The following is a 19,880-nucleotide window of genomic DNA, read 5'->3' as shown; positions in this document are numbered from 1 at the left end:
ACCAGCAGGTCGCCTACTGGTTAGAGCGTTGGACTAGTAACCAGCAGGTAGCCTGGTGGTTAGAGTGGGGAGGCAGGTAGCCTCGTGGTTAGAGCGTTGGACTAGTAAAAAGCAGGTAGCCTAGTGGTTAGAGTGGGGAGGCAGGTAACCTAGTGGTTAGAGCGTTGGACTAGTAACCAGCAGGTAGCCTAGAGGTTAGAGCGTTGGACTAGTAACCAGGAGGTAGCCTAGTTAGTTTGAGTGTTGGACTAGTAACCAGCAAGTAGCCTAGTGGTTAGAGCATTGGACTAGTAACCAGCAGGTAGCCTAGTGGTTAGAGCGTTGGGCCAGTAACCAGCAGGTAGCCTAGTGGTTAGAGTGTTGGACTAGTAACCAGCAGGTAGCCTAGTGGTTAGAGCATTGGACTAGTAACCAGCAGGTAGCCTAGTGGTTAGAGCGTTGGGCCAGTAACCAGCAGGTAGCCTAGTGGTTAGAGTGTTGGACTAGTAACCAGCAAGTAGCCTAGTGGTTAGAGCATTGGACTAGTAACCAGCAGGTAGCCTAGTGATTAGAGCGTTGGGCCAGTAACCAGCAGGTAGCCTAGTGGTTAGAGTGTTGGACTAGTAACCAGCAAGTAGCCTAGTGGTTAGAGTATTGGAATAGTAACCAGCAGGTAGACTAGTGGTTAGAGTGTTGGACTTGTAACCAGCAGGTAGCCTAGTGGTTAGAGCATTGGACTAGTAATCAGCAGGTCACCTAGTGGTTAGAGTGTTGGACTAGTAACCAGCAGGTAGCCTAGTGGTTGGAGTGTTGGACTAGTAACCAGCAGGTAGCCTAGTGGTTCGAGCGTTGGACTAGTAACCAGCAGGTATTTTTATTTTTTTATTTTTTTACCGTTATTTTAACAGGTAAGTTGACTGAGAACACGTTCTCATTTGCAGCAACGACCTGGGGAGTAGTTACAGGGGAGAGGAGGGGGATGAAAGAGCCAATTGTAAACTGGGGATTATTAGGTGACCATGATGGTTTGAGGGCCAGATTGGGAATTTATCCAGGACACCGGGGTTAACACAACTACTCTTACGATAAGTGCCATGGGATCTTTAATGACCTCAGAGAGTCAGGACACCCGTTTAACGTCCCATCCGAAAGACGGCACCCTACACAGGGCAGTGTCCCCAATCACTGCCCTGGGGCATTGGGATATTTTTTAGACCAGAGGAAGGAGTGCCTCCTACTGCCCCTCCAACACCACTTCCAGCAGCATCTGGTCTCCCATCCAGGGACTGACCAGGACCAACCCTGCTTAGCTTCAGAAGCAAGCCAGCAGTGGTATGCAGGGTGGAATGCTGCTAGGTAGCCTAGTGGTTAGAGTGTTGGACTAGTAACCAGCAAGTAGCCTAGTGGTTAGAGTGTTGGACTTGTAACCAGCAGGTAGCCTAGAGGTTAGAGCGTTGGACTAGTAACCAGCAGGTCACCTAGTGGTTAGAGCGTTGGAATAGTAACCAGCAGGTAGCCTAGAGGTAGAGCTTTGGACTAGTAACCAGCAGGTAGCCTAGTGGTTAGAGTGTTGGACATGTAACCAGCAGGTAGCCTAGAGGTTAGAGCGTTGGACTAGTAGCCAGCAGGTAGCCTAGTGGTTAGAGTGTTGGACTTGTAACCAGCAGGTAGCCTAGTGGTTAGAGTGTTGTGCCAGTAACCAGCAGGTAGCCTAGTGGTTAGAGTGTTGGACTAGTAACCAGCAGGTAGCCTAGTGGTTAGAGCGTTGGACTAGTAACCAGCAGGTAGCCTAGAGGTTAGAGCGATGGTTTAGTAACCAGCAGGTAGCCTAGTGGTTAGAGTGTTGGGCTAGTTACCAGCAGGTAGCCTAGTGGTTAGAGTGTTGGGCTAGTAACCAGCAGGTGGCATTGTGGTTAAAATGGGGAGGCAGGTAGCCTAGTGGTTAGAGCGTTGGACTAGTAACCAGCAGGTAGCCTAGTGGTTAGAGCGTTGGACTAGTAACCAGCAGGTAGCCTAGTGGTTAGAGTGGTGGGCTAGTAACCAGCAGGTAGCCTAGTGGTTAGAGTGTTGGACTAGTAACCAGCAGGTAGCCTAGTGGTTAGAGCGTTGGACTAGTAGCCAGCAGGTAGCCTAGTGGTTAGAGTGTTTGGCTTGTAACCAGCAGGTAGCCTGGTGGTTAGAATGGGGAGGCAGGTAGCCTAGTGGTTAGAGTGGTGGGCTAGTAACCAGCAGGTAGCCTACTGGTTAGAGCGGTGGGCTAGTAAGCAGCAGGTAGCCTAGTGGTTAGAGTGTTGGACTAGTAAACAGCAAGTAGCCTAGTGGTTAGAGTATTGGAATAGTAACTAGCAGGTAGACTAGTGGTTAGAGTGTTGGACTTGTAACCAGCAGGTAGCCTCGTGGTTAGAGCATTGGACTAGTAACCAGCAGGTCACCTAGTGGTTAGAGTGTTGGACTAGTAACCAGCAAGTAGCCTAGTGGTTAGAGCGTTGGACTAGTAACCAGCAGGTAGCCTAGTGGTTAGAGCGTTGGACTAGTAACCAGCAGGTAGCCTAGAGGTTAGAGCATTGGACTAGTAACCAGCAGGTAGCCTAGTGGTTAGAGTGTTGGACTAGTAACCAGCAGGTAGCCTAGTGGTTAGAGCATTGGACTAGTAACCAGCAGGTAGCCTAGAGGTTAGAGCGTTGGACTAGTAACCAGCAGGTCACCTAGTGGTTAGAGCGTTGGACTAGTAACCAGCAGGTAGCCTAGAGGTAGAGCGTTGGACTAGTAACCAGCAGGTGGCATTGTGGTTAAAATGGGGAGGCAGGTAGCCTAGTGGTTAGAGCGTTGGACTAGTAACCAGCAGGTAGCCTAGTGGTTAGAGCGTTGGACTAGTAACCAGCAGGTAGCCTAGTGGTTAGAGTGGTGGGCTAGTAACCAGCAGGTAGCCTAGTGGTTAGAGTGTTGGACTAGTAACCAGCAGGTAGCCTAGTGGTTAGAGCGTTGGGCCAGTAACCAGCAGGTAGCCTATTGGTTAGAGTGTTGGACTAGTAACCAGCAAGTAGCCTAGTGGTTAGAGCATTGGACTAGTAACCAGCAGGTAGCCTAGTGGTTAGCGCGTTGGGCCAGTAACCAGCAGGTAGCCTAGTGGTTAGAGTGTTGGACTAGTAAACACCAAGTAGCCTAGTGGTTAGAGTATTGGAATAGTAACTAGCAGGTAGACTAGTGGTTAGAGTGTTGGACTTGTAACCAGCAGGTAGCCTAGTGGTTAGAGCGTTGGACTAGTAACCAGCAGGTAGCCTAGTGGTTAGAGTGGTGGGCTAGTAACCAGCAGGTAGCCTAGTGGTTAGAGTCTTGGACTAGTAACCAGCAGGTAGCCTAGTGGTTAGAGTGTTGGACTAGTAACCAGCAGGTAGCCTAGTGGTTAGAGTGTTAGACTAGTAACCAGCAGGTGGCCTAGTGGTTAGAGTGTTGGACTAGTAACCAGCAGGTAGCCTAGTGGTTAGAGCGTTGGACTAGTAGCCAGCAGGTAGCCTAGTGGTTAGAATGGGGAGGCAGGTAGCCTACTGGTTAGAGTGGTGGGCTAGTAACCAGCAGGTAGCCTACTGGTTAGAGCGGTGGGCTAGTAACCAGCAGGTAGCCTAGTGGTTAGAGTGTTTGGCTTGTAACCAGCAGGTAGCCTAGTGGTTAGAATGGGGAGGCAGGTAGCCTAGTGGTTAGAGTGGTGGGCTAGTAACCAGCAGGTAGCCTACTGGTTAGAGCGGTGGGCTAGTAACCAGCAGGTAGCCTAGTGGTTAGAGTGGTGGGCTAGTAACCAGCAGGTAGCCTACTGGTTAGAGTGTTGGGCCAGTAACCAGCAGGTATCCTAGTGGTTAGAGTGTTGGGATAGTAACCAGCAGGTAGCTTAGTGGTTAGAATGGGGAGGCAGGTAGCCTAGTGGTTAGAGCGTTGGACTAGTAACCAGCAGGTCGCCTAGTGGTTAGAGCGTTGGACTAGTAACCAGCAGGTAGCCTAGTGGTCAGAGCATTGGACTCGTAACCAGCAGGTAGTTTAGTGGTTAGAGTGTTGGACTAGTAACCAGCAGATAGCCTAGTGATTAGAGCGTTGGACTAGTAACCAGCAGGTAGCCTAGTGGTTAGAGCGTTGGACTAGTAACCGGCAGGTAGCCTAGTGGTTAGAGCATTGGACTCGTAACCAGCAGGTAGCTTAGTGGTTAGAGTGTTGGACTAGTAACCAGCAGGTAGACTAGTGGTTAGAGTGTTGGACTAGTAACCAGCAGGTAGACTAGTGGTTAGAGTGTTGGACTAGTAACCAGCAGGTAGTCTAGTGGTTAGAGCATTGGACTAGTAACCAGCAGGTAGCCTAGTGGTTAGAGTGTTGGACTGGTAGCCTAGTGGTTAGAGCGTTGGACTAGTAACCAGCAGGTAGCCTAGTGGTTAGAGCGTTGGACTAGTAACCAGCAGGTAGCCTAGTGGTTAGAGTGTTGGGCTAGTAACCAGCAGGTAGCCTAGTGGTTAGAGTGTTGGACTAGTAACCAGCAGGTAGCCTAGTGGTTAGAGTGTTGGGCTAGTAACCAACAGGTAGCTGGATCAAAACCCAAAGCTGACAAGGTAAAAATCTGTCCTTCTGCCCCTGAACAAGGCAGTTAACCCCACTGTTCCCCGGTAGACTGTCATTATAAATAAGAATTTGACCTTAGTTACAAAAATATAAACATTTGAAAAGGTGGTGTATCGTTCTAGAGCATCAGTGTGTGACATGTCAACATAGGGACGTGATGCTGCGGTGGGTTCAGGGGTCAGACATGCGTATGTATCATTGGTTTGTGATGTTGATGATTTGTTAACGATGATACAACAGTCTATCGCTTCAAGGGCCATCTGGCAAACTCTTCTGTCTGCAACTGACCTGGCCAAACAGCAACAGACAAGTTTGTTTATTTGCTTAGCAAACACCTACTGGACCTTAAAATCACTAAAAACCATGTCCTTCTGCATGGTTCCTCGTTCTCACGGTCCACTAGACATATCAGACCCAGTCTCCTGATGATAATTAGATTATAGAACTAAATGTGGGAATGAACACACACAATGGCTAGCATTCATAATCAAACACACCCTATCACTATGACTAGCATTCATAATCAAACACACCCTATCACTATGACTAGCATTCATAATCAAACACACCCATTCACTACGGCTAGCATTCATAATCAAACACACCCAATCACTATGGCTAGCATTCATAATCAAACACACCCAATCACTATGGCTAGCATTCATAATCAAACACACCCAATCACTATGACTAGCATTCATAATCAAACACACCCAATCACTATGACTAGCATTCATAATCAAACACACCCAATCACTATGACTAGCATTCATAATCAAACACACCCTATCACTATGACTAGCATTCATAATCAAACACACCCAATCACTATGACTAGCATTCATAATCAAACACACCCAATCACTATGACTAGCATTCATAATCAAACACACCCTATCACTATGACTAGCATTCATAATCAAACACACCCAATCACTATGACTAGCATTCATAATCAAACACACCCTATCACTATGACTAGCATTCATTATCAAACACACAAAATCACTACGGCTAGCATTCATAATCAAACACACCCAATCACTATGACTAGCATTCATAACCAAACACAACCTATCATTATGGCAGGCATTCATAATCAAACACACCCTATCACTATGGCTAGCATTCATAATCAAACACACACAATCACTATGGCTAGCATTCATAATCAAATCTATTCTTTAACTTTACCTCCGAGTTCCTTTACATTCAAGATGGCGTTTGGGAACGGTACTGCTTTGATGCTGAAGCCTGAGAGAAAGAAAGATATAGGGACAGGGTCAGACTAACATGTAGAAGACGAGACAGAGTCAGACTAACATGTAGAAGAAGAGACAGGGTCAGACTAACATGTAGAAGAAGAGACAGGGTCAGACTAACATGTAGAAGAAGAGAGAAGGTCAGAGTAACATGTAGAAGAAGAGACAGGGTCAGACTAACATGTAGAAGAAGAGACAGTCAGACTAACATGTAGAAGAAGAGACAGAGTCAGACTAACATGTAGAAGAAGAGACAGGGTCAGACTAACATGTAGAAGAAGAGACAGAGTCAGACTAACATGTAGAAGAAGAGACAGGGTCAGACTAACATGTAGAAGAAGAGACAGGGTCTTAGTAACATGTAGAAGAAGAGACAGAGTCAGACTAACATGTAGAAGAAGAGACAGGGTCAGACTAACATGTAGAAGAAGAGAGAGTCAGACTAACATGTAGAAGAAGAGACAGGGTCAGACTAACATGTAGAAGAAGAGACAGGGTCAGACTAACATGTAGAAGAAGAGAGACAGAGTCAGACTAACACGTAGAAGAAGAGACAGGGTCAAACTAACATGTAGAAGAAGAGACAGGGTCAGACTAACATGTAGAAGAAGAGACAGGGTCAGACTAACATGTAGAAGAAGAGACAGTCAGACTAACATGTAGAAGAAGAGAGACAGAGTCAGACTAACATGTAGAAGAAGAGACAGAGTCAGACTAACATGTAGAAGAAGAGAGACAGAGTCAGACTAACATGTAGAAGAAGAGACAGAGTCAGACTAACATGTAGAAGAAGAGAGACAGAGTCAGACTAACATGTAGAAGAAGAGAGACAGAGTCAGACTAACATGTAGAAGAAGAGACAGAGTCAGACTAACATGTAGAAGAAGAGACAGAGTCAGACTAACATGTAGAAGAAGAGACAGGGTCAGACTGACATGTAGAAGAAGAGAGACAGGGTCAGACTAACATGTAGAAGAAGAGACAGAGTCAGACTAACATGTAGAAGAAGAGACAGGGTCAGACTAACATGTAGAAGAAGAGACAGGGTCAGACTAACATGTAGAGGAAGAGACAGGGTCAGACTAACATGTAGAAGAAGAGACAGGGTCAGACTAACATGTAAAAGAAGAGAGACAGGGTCAGACTAACATGTAGAAGTAGAGACAGAGTCAGACTAACATGTAGAAGAAGAGACAGGGTCAGACTAACATGTAGAAGAAGAGACAGGGTCAGACTAACATGTAGAAGAAGAGACAGGGTCAGACTAACATGTAGAAGAAGAGACAGGGTCAGACTAACATGTAGAAGAAGAGACAGGGTCAGACTAACATGTAGAAGAAGAGAGACAGTCAGACTAACAAGAAGAAGAAGAGAGACAGGGTCAGACTAACATGTAGAAGAAGAGACAGGGTCAGACTAACATGTAGAAGAAGAGACAGAGTCAGACTAACATGTAGAAGAAGAGAGACAGGGTCAGACTAACACGTAGAAGAAGAGACAGGGTCAGACTAACATGTAGAAGAAAAGACAGAGTCAGACTAACATGTAGAAGAAGAGACAGAGTCAGACTAACACGTAGAAGGAATGGTTGAATTGTAATAGAATTGACTCTGAAACATTTGTTGCTCCTCTTAAAGATAATTTGAAAATCTACTTGATCTCAAAACCACCAACATGTTGAGTTAACAAGAGATGACATTTGAAAACACATGTGTTTTAGTGTCAGGGTTAGCAAAACAGAGCAGCGTTTGAGTCTGTTGTGGTTCCTGGTTAACAATAATCCAAACCATATGATCCAAACTCTAATCCCAGAGCTCTGCTTTTCAACACGTTGAGAAGAACACAGCCTTACAAACTCTAATCCCAGAGCTCTGCTTTTCAACACGTTGAGAAGAACACAGCTTTACAAACTCTAATCCCAGAGCTCTGCTTTTCAACACGTTGAGAAGAACACAGCCTTACAAACTCTAATCCCAGAGCTCTGCTTTTCAACACGTTGAGAAGAACACAGCTTTACAAACTCTAATCCCAGAGCTCTGCTTTTCAACACGTTGAGAAGAACACAGCCTTACAAACTCTCCTGCAGGTTTACTGAACCTGTGTTCTTCAGCAGGGGCTCTCTCTCATCCAACCGTTTGTCCATCCGTCCGTCTGTCTGCCTGATTTGTTTGTCTGTCTGTCTGTCTGTCTGTCTGCCTCCCTCCCTCTCTATTTGTCTGTCTGTCTGTCTGTCTGTCTGTCTGTCTGTCTGTCTGCCTGCCTGTCTGTCTGTCTGCCTGGTTTGTTTGTCTGTCTGTCTGTCTGTCTGCCTCCCTCCCTCTCTATTTGTCTGTCTGCCTGCCTGCCTGCCTGCCTGTCTGTCTGTCTGTCTGTCTGTCTGCCTGCCTGATTTGTTTGTTTGTCTGTCTGTCTGCCTCCCTCCCTCTCTATTTGTCTGTCTGTCTGTCTGTCTGTCTGTCTGTCTGTCTGTCTGTCTGTCTGTCTGTCCATAGACATCGGGAGACAGTAAGCCTGCGGACAGCTTCATCTTCACCCTACCTTCAGAAGGGTTGCCAGAATAACTCCCCACGTAGGTAAATAACAGCTGTATTGTATCTATGAAAGCCCCAGCAGACAGCCAGAGGACAGGGTTTTCCCCCTCCCTGCACTCAGAGTAATGTCTTTATATTTAGGGCTTGAGGTTGAAGTGGCAGTGAGCAACGGCAGCTCTGGACTGTGTCTGTTGGCACACCAAGGAAAAGAATCATAAGCCAATCCCTGAGGTTTAGGGGTACGGGAAGAGGAATGGAGAGGGGAGAGAGGAGAGGAGAGAGGGGATAGGATAGGGGAGAGGGATGGAGAGGGGAGAGAGGAGAGGAGAGGAGAGAGGGGATAGGATAGGGGAGAGGGATGGAGAGGGGAGAGGAATGGAGAGGGGAGAGAGGAGAGAGGGGATAGGATAGGGGAGAGGGATGGATAGGGGAGAGAGGAGAGGAGAGAGGGGATATGATAGGGGAGAGGGATGGAGAGGGGAGAGAGGAGAGGAGAGAGGGGTCAGGATAGGGGAGAGGGATGGAGAGAGGAGAGAGGAGAGGAGAGAGGGGATATGATAGGGGAGAGGGATGGAGAGGGGAGAGAGGAGAGGAGAGAGGGGATAGGATAGGGGAGAGGGATGGAGAGGGGAGAGAGGAGAGGAGAGAGGGGTCAGGATAAGGGAGAGGGATGGAGAGGGGAGAGAGGGATGGAAAGGGAAGAGAGGAGAGGGGATATAGTAGAGGGATGGAGAGAGAAGAGAGGAGAGGGGAGAGGGGATAGGGGGAGGAGAAGGGATAGGGTAGAGAGAGGAGAGGGGAGAGGGTAGAGGAGAGGGGATACTGTAGAGGGTAGAGGAGAGAGGAGAGGGGAGAGGGGAGAGCGGAGAGGGGAGAGAGGGAGGAGAGGGGATTGGGGAGAAGAGAGAGGTGAGAAGGGAGAGTGGAGATTGGAGAGTGGAGAGGGGATAAGGGAGAGGAGAGAGGGGAGGTGAGAGGGGAGGGGAGAGAGGAGAGGGATGGAGAAGGGATAGGGGAGAGGGGAGAGGGATGGAGAGGGGAGAGGGGAGATTGGAGAGGGGAGAAAGGAGAGTGGAGTGGGGAGATGGAAGAATAGTGGAGCAGGGTGATGTTTTGGCAGAGTGATATACTAGTTTTGGCAGAGTGATATACTAGCCCTAAGCCTTATCTTCTTCTGAAAAAGAGAAAGCTTTCTGGGATTTCTCGCGCCCCTCTTTCTTACTTTCTGGTGACGCAAGACAATATAATAGTGTTGCCAAAAGATAGATAGATAGATAGATAGATAGATAGATAGATAGATAGATAGACAAGGCCTGCTGTGTGTGTGTGTGTGTGTGTGTGTGTGTGTGTGTGTGTGTGTGTGTGTGTGTGTGTGTGTGTGTGTGTGTGTGTGTGTGTGTGTGTGTGTGTGTGTGTGTGTGTGTGTGTGTGTGTATATCGGTACCTGTGGTAGGACCGATGCCGTGGCTCCCCTCGTTACATAGCCACGCCAGTAGGCTGCTCTTGCCAGCCCCGGTCAGTCCGATACACACCACATCATACTCTGGTCTGGATGGGGGAGGTCCTTTACAGCACAGTGCCCGGAAACACTACAGAGAAACACAGAACACAGAACATTTTACTAATCACAGAGTCTTATATTAGATAATATAATAATGGTAATAATGATGTCATAAGGTGAATGCACCAATTTGTAAGTCGCTCTGGATAAGAGACATCCGGTTTGGAGCGAGCGGTCGCATTTGCATTCGCTCTGCAGGTAGTATAAATTTTCATTACATTTTATTACATTTCATTATAGTACAACGGTTTAATTTGTCTAACCTTAGCAATTTCTTCTTAGCTAGCTACTTAGCCGTCTGTGTATAAAAGATAATTGCGTATTTATCGTATTTCGTCGCCTATCGTAGCCCAGCAGCTAGCAAACGTCCACCGTCTACCGTATAACTTTTCATTACATTTCATTATAGTACAACGGTCTGATTTTCATTTTCATTACAGTACAACGGTTTGATTTGTTTGATCTTAGCTAGCTACATAGCCGTCTTTGCATCAAACATAATTGTGTAGTTATTGAGGTTCGCCAGCCAGCTATTTTCGCCCTAACGTAACGCAACGTAGCCAACACGGCTAGCTAGCCAGCTTGCCACCGAATAGCAGCATTGTAGAAACGAGCGCATTACAACGTAACGACTTGATCAGTGTAGTGTTGGCTGACTACACAGTTGTCTTTGCTATCTTTGATTTGTATTTGTTCGATCTTAGCTAGCTACTTAGCTGGCTACATAGCCGTCTTTGTATCGGTGATAATTGTGTAGTTATCAAGGTTCGCTGAGGTTCGCTAGCCAGGTATTCTCGCCCTAACGTAACGTAACGTAGTAAACCCTGCTAGCTAGCCAGCTAGCCACCAATTAGCAGCACTGTAGAAACGATTACATTACAACGGAACGACTTGACTTGTGTAGTGTTAGCTAGCTACATAGTTTTCTCTGCTATCTTTGTATCTAAGATAATTGTGTAGCTTTGAGTAATTATCGGTTAGCTAGCCAGCTATTTTTTCGCCTGCCGCGCTGCCGTCCTCCTACCTAGCCAACGCTGCTAGCTAGCCAACTTCTACCGAATAGCAGCACTGTAGAAACTTACATTACAACGGAACGACTTGATTAGCGTAGTGTTAGCTAGTTGTCTTTGCTGTCCTTGTATCCACGATAATTGTGTAGTTTAGAGAAATTTAGTGAAATTGTCGAGGTTACCTAGCCAGCTTCACTTTCAACAACGTAGCCACTGCTAGCCAGGCTACTTCACCAGCCAGCAGTACTATATCATTTTAGTCAATAAGATCTTGTATTTTATTTTTATTTTTTTGCAACGTAAGCTTAACTTTCTGAACATTCGAGACGTGTAGCCCACTTGTCATTCTAATCTCCTTTGCATTAGCGTAGCCTCTTCTGTAGCCTGTCAACCATGTGTCTGTCTATCCCTGTTCTCTCCTCTCTGCACAGACCATACAAACGCTTCACACCGCGTGGCCGCGCCCACCCTAACCTGGTGGTCCCAGCCCGCACGACCCACGTGGAGTTCCAGGTCTCCGGTAGCCTCTGGAACTGCCGATCTGCGGCCAACAAGGCAGAGCTCATCTCAGCCTATGCGTCCCTCCAGTCCCTCGACTTCCTGGCACTGACGGAAACATGGCTCACCACAGATAACACTGCTACTCCTACTGCTCTCTCTTCGTCTGCCCACGTGTTCTCGCACACCCCGAGACCTTCTGGTCAGCGGGGTGGTGGCACCGGGATCCTCATCTCTCCCAAGTGGTCATTCTCTCTTTCTCCCCTTACCCATCTGTCTATCGCCTCCTTTGAATTCCATGCTGTCACAGTTACCAGCCCTTTCAAGCTTAACATCCTTATCATTTATCGCCCTCCAGGTTCCCTTGGAGAGTTCATCAATGAGCTTGATGCCTTGATAAGCTCCTTTCCTGAGGACGACTCACCTCTCACAGTTCTGGGTGACTTTAACCTCCCCATGTCTACCTTTGACTCATTCCTCTCTGCCTCCTTCTTTCCACTCCTCTCCTCTTTTGACCTCACCCTCTCACCTTCCCCCCCTACTCACAAGGCAGGCAATACGCTTGACCTCATCTTTACTAGATGCTGTTCTTCCACTAACCTCATTGCAACTCCCCTCCAAGTCTCCGACCACTACCTTGTATCCTTTTCCCTCTCGCTCTCATCCAACACTTCCCACACTGCCCCTACTCGGATGGTATCGCGCCGTCCCAACCTCCGCTCTCTCTCCCCCGCTACTCTCTCCTCTTCCATCCTATCATCTCTTCCCTCTGCCCAAACCTTCTCCAACCTATCTCCTGATTCTGCCTCCTCAACCCTCCTCTCCTCCCTTTCTGCATCCTTTGACTCTCTATGTCCCCTATCCTCCAGGCCGGCTCGGTCCTCCCCTCCCGCTCCGTGGCTCGACGACTCATTGCGAGCTCACAGAACAGGGCTCCGGGCAGCCGAGCGGAAATGGAGGAAAACTCGCCTCCCTGCGGACCTGGCATCCTTTCACTCCCTCCTCTCTACATTTTCCTCTTCTGTCTCTGCTGCTAAAGCCACTTTCTACCACTCTAAATTCCAAGCATCTGCCTCTAACCCTAGGAAGCTCTTTGCCACCTTCTCCTCCCTCCTGAATCCTCCTCCCCCTCCCCCCCCCCTCCTCCCTCTCTGCAGACGACTTCGTCAACCATTTTGAAAAGAAGGTCGACGACATCCGATCCTCGTTTGCTAAGTCAAACGACACCGCTGGTTCTGCTCACACTGCCCAACCCTGTGCTTTGACCTCTTTCTCCCCTCTCTCTCCAGATGAAATCTCGCGTCTTGTGACGGCCGGCCGCCCAACAACCTGCCCGCTTGACCCTATCCCCTCCTCTCTTCTCCAGACCATTTCCGGAGACCTTCTACCTTACCTCACCTCGCTCATCAACTCATCCCTGACCGCTGGCTACGTCCCTTCCGTCTTCAAGAGAGCGAGAGTTGCACCCCTTCTGAAAAAACCTACACTCGATCCCTCCGATGTCAACAACTACAGACCAGTATCCCTTCTTTCCTTTCTCTCCAAAACTCTTGAACGTGCCGTCCTTGGCCAGCTCTCCTGCTATCTCTCTCAGAATGACCTTCTTGATCCAAATCAGTCAGGTTTCAAGACTAGTCACTCAACTGAGACTGCTCTTCTCTGTATCACGGAGGCGCTCCGCACTGCTAAAGCTAACTCTCTCTCCTCTGCTCTCATCCTTCTAGACCTATCGGCTGCCTTCGATACTGTGAACCATCAGATCCTCCTCTCCACCCTCTCCGAGTTGGGCATCTCCGGCGCGGCCCACGCTTGGATTGCGTCCTACCTGACAGGTCGCTCCTACCAGGTGGCGTGGCGAGAATCTGTCTCCTCACCACGCGCTCTCACCACTGGTGTCCCCCAGGGCTCTGTTCTAGGCCCTCTCCTATTCTCGCTATACACCAAGTCACTTGGCTCTGTCATAACCTCACATGGTCTCTCCTATCATTGCTATGCAGACGACACAATTAATCTTCTCCTTTCCCCCTTCTGATGACCAGGTGGCGAATCGCATCTCTGCATGTCTGGCAGACATATCAGTGTGGATGACGGATCACCACCTCAAGCTGAACCTCGGCAAGACGGAGCTGCTCTTCCTCCCGGGGAAGGACTGTCCGTTCCATGATCTCGCCATCACGGTTGACAACTCCATTGTGTCCTCCTCCCAGAGCGCTAAGAACCTTGGCGTGATCCTGGACAACACCCTGTCGTTCTCCACCAACATCAAGGCGGTGGCCCGTTCCTGTAGGTTCATGCTCTACAACATCCGCAGAGTACGACCCTGCCTCACACAGGAAGCGGCGCAGGTCCTAATCCAGGCACTTGTCATCTCCCGTCTGGATTACTGCAACTCGCTGTTGGCTGGGCTCCCTGCCTGTGCCATTAAACCCCTACAACTCATCCAGAACGCCGCAGCCCGTCTGGTGTTCAACCTTCCCAAGTTCTCTCACGTCACCCCGCTCCTCCGCTCTCTCCACTGGCTTCCAGTTGAAGCTCGCATCCGCTACAAGACCATGGTGCTTGCCTACGGAGCTGTGAGGGGAACGGCACCTCAGTACCTTCAGGCTCTGATCAGGCCCTACACCCAAACAAGGGCACTGCGTTCATCCACCTCTGGCCTGCTCGCCTCCCTACCACTGAGGAAGTACAGTTCCCGCTCAGCCCAGTCAAAACTGTTCGCTGCTCTGGCACCCCAATGGTGGAACAAACTCCCTCACGACGCCAGGACAGCGGAGTCAATCACCACCTTCCGGAGACACCTGAAACCCCACCTCTTCAAGGAATACCTAGGATAAAGCAATCCTTCTGCCCCCCCCCCCCCCCCCCCCTTAAAATGATCTAGATGCACTATTGTAAAGTGGCTGTTCCACTGGATGTCATAAGGTGAATGCACCAATTTGTAAGTCGCTCTGGATAAGAGCGTCTGCTAAATGACTTAAATGTAAATGTAAATAAGAGCGTCTGCTAAATGACTTAAATGTATGTAAATGTAATGTAAATGTAATATTAATAGTTGTTGGTAGGGGGGCCGGTTTAACAAAACTCCTATCTCCTTGTCACACTTCTTTCAAGTGTGCGTGTGAGAGCAAGTGTCTCTGTGACCTGTGTGTGTGTGTGTGTGTGTGTGTGTGTGTGTGTGTGTGTGTGTGTGTGTGTGTGTGTGTGTGTGTGTGTGTGTCAGTAGAGGCTGGTGGGAGGAGCTATAGGAGGACGGGCTCATTGTATTGGCTGAAATGGAGTAAATGGAATGGTCTCAAACACATGGAAACCATGGAAACCACGTGCTTGACTTCCATTTATTCCAACGAGCCAGTCCTCCTATAGCTCCTCCCACCAGCATCATATAGCTCCTCCCACCAGCCTAATATAGCTCCTCCCACCAGCCGCATATAGCTCCTCCCACCAGCCTCATATAGCCCCTCCCACTAACCTCCTATAGCTCCTCCCACCAACATCCTATCGCTCCTCCCACCAGCATCATATAGCTCCTCCCACCAGCATCCTATAGATCCAATGAGCCCGTCCTCCTATAGCTCCTCCCACCAGCATCATATAGATCCTCCCACCAGCCTCATATAGCTCCTCCCACCAGCCTCCTATAGCTCCAATGAGCCTGTCCTCCTATAGCCCCTCCCACCAGCATCCGATAGCTCCTCCCACCAGCAAGCTATAGCTCCTCCCACCAGCATCCTATAGCTCCAATGAGCTCGTCCTCCTATAGCTCATCCCACCACCATCCTATAGCTCCTCCAACCAGCATCCTATAGCTCCTCCCACCAGCATCATATAGCTCCTCCCACCAGCCTCCTATAGCTCCAATGAGCTCGTCCTCCTATAGCTCCTCCCACCAGCCTCCTATAGCTCCAATGAGCTCGTCCTCCTATAGCTCCTCCCACCAGTCTCCTATAGCTCCAATGAGCCCGTCCTCCTATAGCTCCTCCCACCAGCCTCCTATAGCTCCAATGAGCCCGTCCTCCTATAGCTCCTCCCACCAGCCTCCTATAGCTCCTCCCACCAGCAAGCTATAGCTCCTCCCACCAGCATCCTATAGCTCCAATGAGCTCGTCCTCCTATAGCTCATCCCACCACCATCCTATAGCTCCTCCAACCAGCATCCTATAGCTCCTCCCACCAGCATCATATAGCTCCTCCCACCAGCCTCCTATAGCTCCAATGAGCTCGTCCTCCTATAGCTCCTCCCACCAGCCTCCTATTGCTCCAATGAGCTCGTCCTCCTATAGCTCCTCCCACCAGTCTCCTATAGCTCCAATGAGCCCGTCCTCCTATAGCTCCTCCCACCAGCCTCCTATAGCTCCAATGAGCCCGTCCTCCTATAGCTCCTCCCACCAGCCTCCTATAGCTCCTCCCACCAGCCTCCTATAGCTCCTCCCACCAGCCTCCTATAGCTCCTCCCACCAGCCTCCTATAGCTCCTCCCACCAGTCTCCTATAGCTCCAATGAGCTCGTCCTCCTATAGCTCCTCCCACCAGTGTGCAGGTGAATGACCACTAGTGGCTCTATGCTCGCTGTAACACATGAAGAGGTACTGGGAACTGGGATTGTTTAAAGCAGCTCAGTTATATTGACTAAAGCAGAGACACCTATACCTGCCTTCGGAAAGTATTCAGACCCCTTGACTTTTTCCACAATTTGTTACATTACAGCTTTATTATTAAATAGTTTTTTCCCCCTCATCCTATACACAATACACCATAATGACAAAACAAAAACAGGTTTTTTAGACATTTTGGGGAGAATGTTTAAAATAATAAGTTATTTACATTTACATTGTATTCAGACCCTTTGTTATGAGACTCGAAATTGAGCTCAGGTGCATCCTGTTTCCATTGATCATCCTTGAGATGTTTCTACAACTTGATTGGAGTCCACCTGAGGTAAATTCAATTGATTGGACATGATTTGGCAAGGCACACACCTGTCTATATAAGGTCCCACAGTGAACAGTGCATGTCAGAGCAAAAACCAAGCCATGAGGTCAAAGGAATTGTTCGTGGAGCTCCGAGACAGGATTGTGTCGTGGCACAGATCTGGGGAAGGGTACCAAAACATTTCTGCAGCATTAAAGGTTCCCAAGAACACAGTGGCCTCCATCATTCTTAAATGGAAGAACTTTGGATCTACCAAGACTCCACTGAGAGCTGGTGACAGATGTGATACAGTCTGGATTCGAACCAGGGACTGTAGTGATGCCTATTGCAATGAGATGCAGTGCTTCAGACCTCCTCGGTGCCTCAGACCTCCTCAGTGCCTCAGACCTCCTCAGACCTCCTCAGACCTCCTCAGACCTCCACAGTGCCTCAGACCTCCTCAGTGCCTCAGACCTCCGCAGTGCCTCAGACCGCCTCAGACCTCCTCAGTGCCTCAGACCGCCTCAGACCTCCGCTGTGCCTCAGACCGCCTCAGACCTCCTCAGTGCCTCAGACCTCCTCAGTGCCTCAGACCTCCGCAGTGCCTCAGACCGCCGCAGTGCCTCAGACCTCCTCAGTGCCTCAGACCTCCTCAGTGCCTCAGACCTCCTCAGTGCCTCAGACCTCCTCAGTGCCTCAGACCGCCTCAGTGCCTCAGACCTCCTCAGTGCCTCAGACCTCCGCAGTGCCTCAGACCTCCTCAGTGCCTCAGACCTCCTCAGTGCCTCAGACCTCCTCAGTGCCTCAGACCTCCGCAGTGCCTCAGACCTCCTCAGTGCCTCAGACCTCCTCAGTGCCTCAGACCTCCTCAGTGCCTCAGACCTCCGCAGTGCCTCAGACCTCCGCTGTGCCTCAGACCGCCTCAGACCTCCGCAGTGCCTCAGACCGCCGCAGTGCCTCAGACCTCCGCAGTGCCTCAGACCGCCGCTGTGCCTCAGACCGCCTCAGACCTCCTCAGTGCCTCAGACCTCCTCAGTGCCTCAGACCTCCTCAGTGCCTCAGACCTCCTCAGTGCCTCAGACCTCCTCAGTGCCTCAGACCTCCTCAGTGCCTCAGACCTCCTCAGTGCCTCAGACCTCCGCAGTGCCTCAGACCTCCTCAGACCTCCGCAGTGCCTCAGACCGCCTCAGACCTCCGCAGTGCCTCAGACCGCCTCAGACCTCCGCAGTGCCTCAGACCGCCTCAGACCTCTGCAGTGCCTCAGACCGCTGCGCCAGTCAGGAGCCCATCATGTTGTGGGGATGTTTTTCAGAGGAACTCTGGAACTCAGAGTGACCATCAGGGACACGGAGACTTGTCAGGATCGAGGGAAATATTAACAGAGCAATGTACAGAAAGATCGTTGATGAAAACCTGCTCCAGAGCGCTCAGGACCTCAGACTGGAGAAAAGGATCACCTTCCAACAGGACAAGTCTTTGAATGTCCTTGAGTGGCCCAGTCAGAGCCCGGACTTGAACCCGATCGAACAGCTCTGGAGACACCTGATTCTACAAGCTAGGCATTATCTGTTCTATACAATAGGTTTCTATCTGAACGTTTTGTAACCAGAAAGACATTTGACGTGGTAAACAGTCTAATGAAACCCAACTGCTTTAAGCACGGGGATCAGTAGCAGTACATGGTTCCTTCTGTAACGGATGTGAAATGGCTAGCTAGTTAGCGGGTACGCGCTAGTAGCATTTCAATCAGTTACGTCACTTGCTCTGAGACTTTAAGTAGGGTTGCCCCTTGCTCTGTAAGGGCCGCGGCCTTTGTGGAGCGATGGGTAACGCTGCTTCGTGGGCGACCGTTGTTGATGTGTGCAGAGGTTCCCTGGTTCGCGCCCGTGTCGGGGCGAGGGGACGACGTAAAGTTACACCTGTTACACTTCCTCAGACATAACAGAGTCCTCTGGTCTAGGAGCCCCAGCCAGCCAGACAGACAGCAAAGCAGCCAGACAGACATCAATGAACCAGGGTCTATCTGCAACAAACACCTCTCTCTCTCCCTAACCCCCTCTTGTTCCCCGTCCCTTCCCCAGAGCCCTCTGATCTAGTATCCTGTGAACCAGGGTCACCCTGCCAAAACACACTGCCTGTTTGAAGGAGACATGGGGAATCTGTTTGAAGGAGACATGGAGAATCTGTTTGAAGGAGACATGGAGAATCTGTTTGAAGGAGACATGGAGAATCTGTTTGAAGGAGACATGGAGAATCTGTTTGAAGGAGACATGGAGAATCTGTTTGAAGGAGACATGGAGAATCTGTTTGAAGGAGACATGGGGAATCTGTTTGAAGGAGACATGGAGAATCTGTTTGAAGGAGACATGGGGAATCTGTTTGAAGGAGACATGGAGAATCTGTTTGAAGGAGACATGGAGAATCTGTTTGAAGGAGACATGGGGAATCTGTTTGAAGGAGACATGGAGAATCTGTTTGAAGGAGACATGGAGAATCTGTTTGAAGGAGACATGGAGAATCTGTTTGAAGGAGACATGGGGAATCTGTTTGAAGGAGACATGGAGAATCTGTTTGAAGGAGACATGGGGAATCTGTTTGAAGGAGACATGGAGAATCTGTTTGAAGGAGACATGGAGAATCTGTTTGAAGGAGACATGGGGAATCTGTTTGAAGGAGACATGGGGAATCTGTTTGAAGGAGACATGGAGAATCTGTTTGAAGGAGACATGGGGAATCTGTTTGAAGGAGACATGGAGAATCTGTTTGAAGGAGACATGGAGAATCTGTTTGAAGGAGACATGGAGAATCTGTTTGAAGGAGACATGGAGAATCTGTTTGAAGGAGACATGGGGAATCTGTTTGAAGGAGACATGGGGAATCTGTTTGAAGGAGACATGGAGAATCTGTTTGAAGGAGACATGGAGAATCTGTTTGAAGGAGACATGGGGAATCTGTTTGAAGGAGACATGGGGAATCTGTCCGACCAATGGATTCAGACAAAGCAACAGCCGGCCGATGTAGACCTAGCAACACGAGTCTTTGGTGTCTGTGTGTGGCAATCCGACCCCCCCCCCCCCCCCCCCCCGGCTTCCCTGTGACCCCTCTTCAGAGTCTGCTGCTACCCTGAGACAGGAAACATTCCCCCAAACCACCACTATGGAGGAACAGAATATCAAAATCACGCGTGTGTGTGTGTCATACAGGAGCCAGGATAGGGAACTAAGGCTGTTGGGCTTGTTTGAGGAGCCCCTGCCTAGAAAACGACCAATAATTGTCCGAGCCGATATTGTCGGGCTGATATTGGTATTTTTTCTAGTCTATCTAAACTGCGGTTGTGCCAGATGCCATTCACCTCCTGAGCCACGAACACTGTACTGCTGAGGAACGTCTAGCTGGTCAAATCAGCAGCTCATTATCCAAAGAGGAAGGTGCAGTATTGAGAAAACGGACACAATAACCAAAACCATGTTGCAAATATTACTTTAATTCACTAAAATAAAGCTTGTGTCGACGTGCCTGGACACACATGTAAT

The 19,880-nt window shown here is 49.2% G+C and overlaps 1 protein-coding gene across 2 annotated transcripts in view; it reads right to left on the bottom strand.

Moving 5' to 3' along the window:
- Positions 1-19,880, bottom strand: part of arl15a (ADP-ribosylation factor-like 15a) — a 179,578-nt gene that overhangs the window by 49,747 nt on the left and 109,951 nt on the right. For both annotated transcript variants that reach the window (XM_055887863.1, XM_055887861.1), the window contains exons 2-3: positions 9,816-9,960; positions 5,773-5,832 (exon numbers count right to left, since the gene is read on the bottom strand). In XM_055887863.1, the coding sequence (XP_055743838.1) occupies positions 5,773-5,832; positions 9,816-9,960 (205 nt within the window). The remainder of the gene's footprint in view (positions 1-5,772; positions 5,833-9,815; positions 9,961-19,880) is intronic.

The sequence above is a fragment of the Salvelinus fontinalis genome, chromosome 28 (genome assembly GCF_029448725.1).
Source record: "Salvelinus fontinalis isolate EN_2023a chromosome 28, ASM2944872v1, whole genome shotgun sequence".
NCBI classification, from domain to species: domain Eukaryota; kingdom Metazoa; phylum Chordata; class Actinopteri; order Salmoniformes; family Salmonidae; genus Salvelinus; species Salvelinus fontinalis.
Note: the sequence above shows the minus strand (reverse complement) of the source record. Positions and strands in the feature narration are given on the sequence as shown.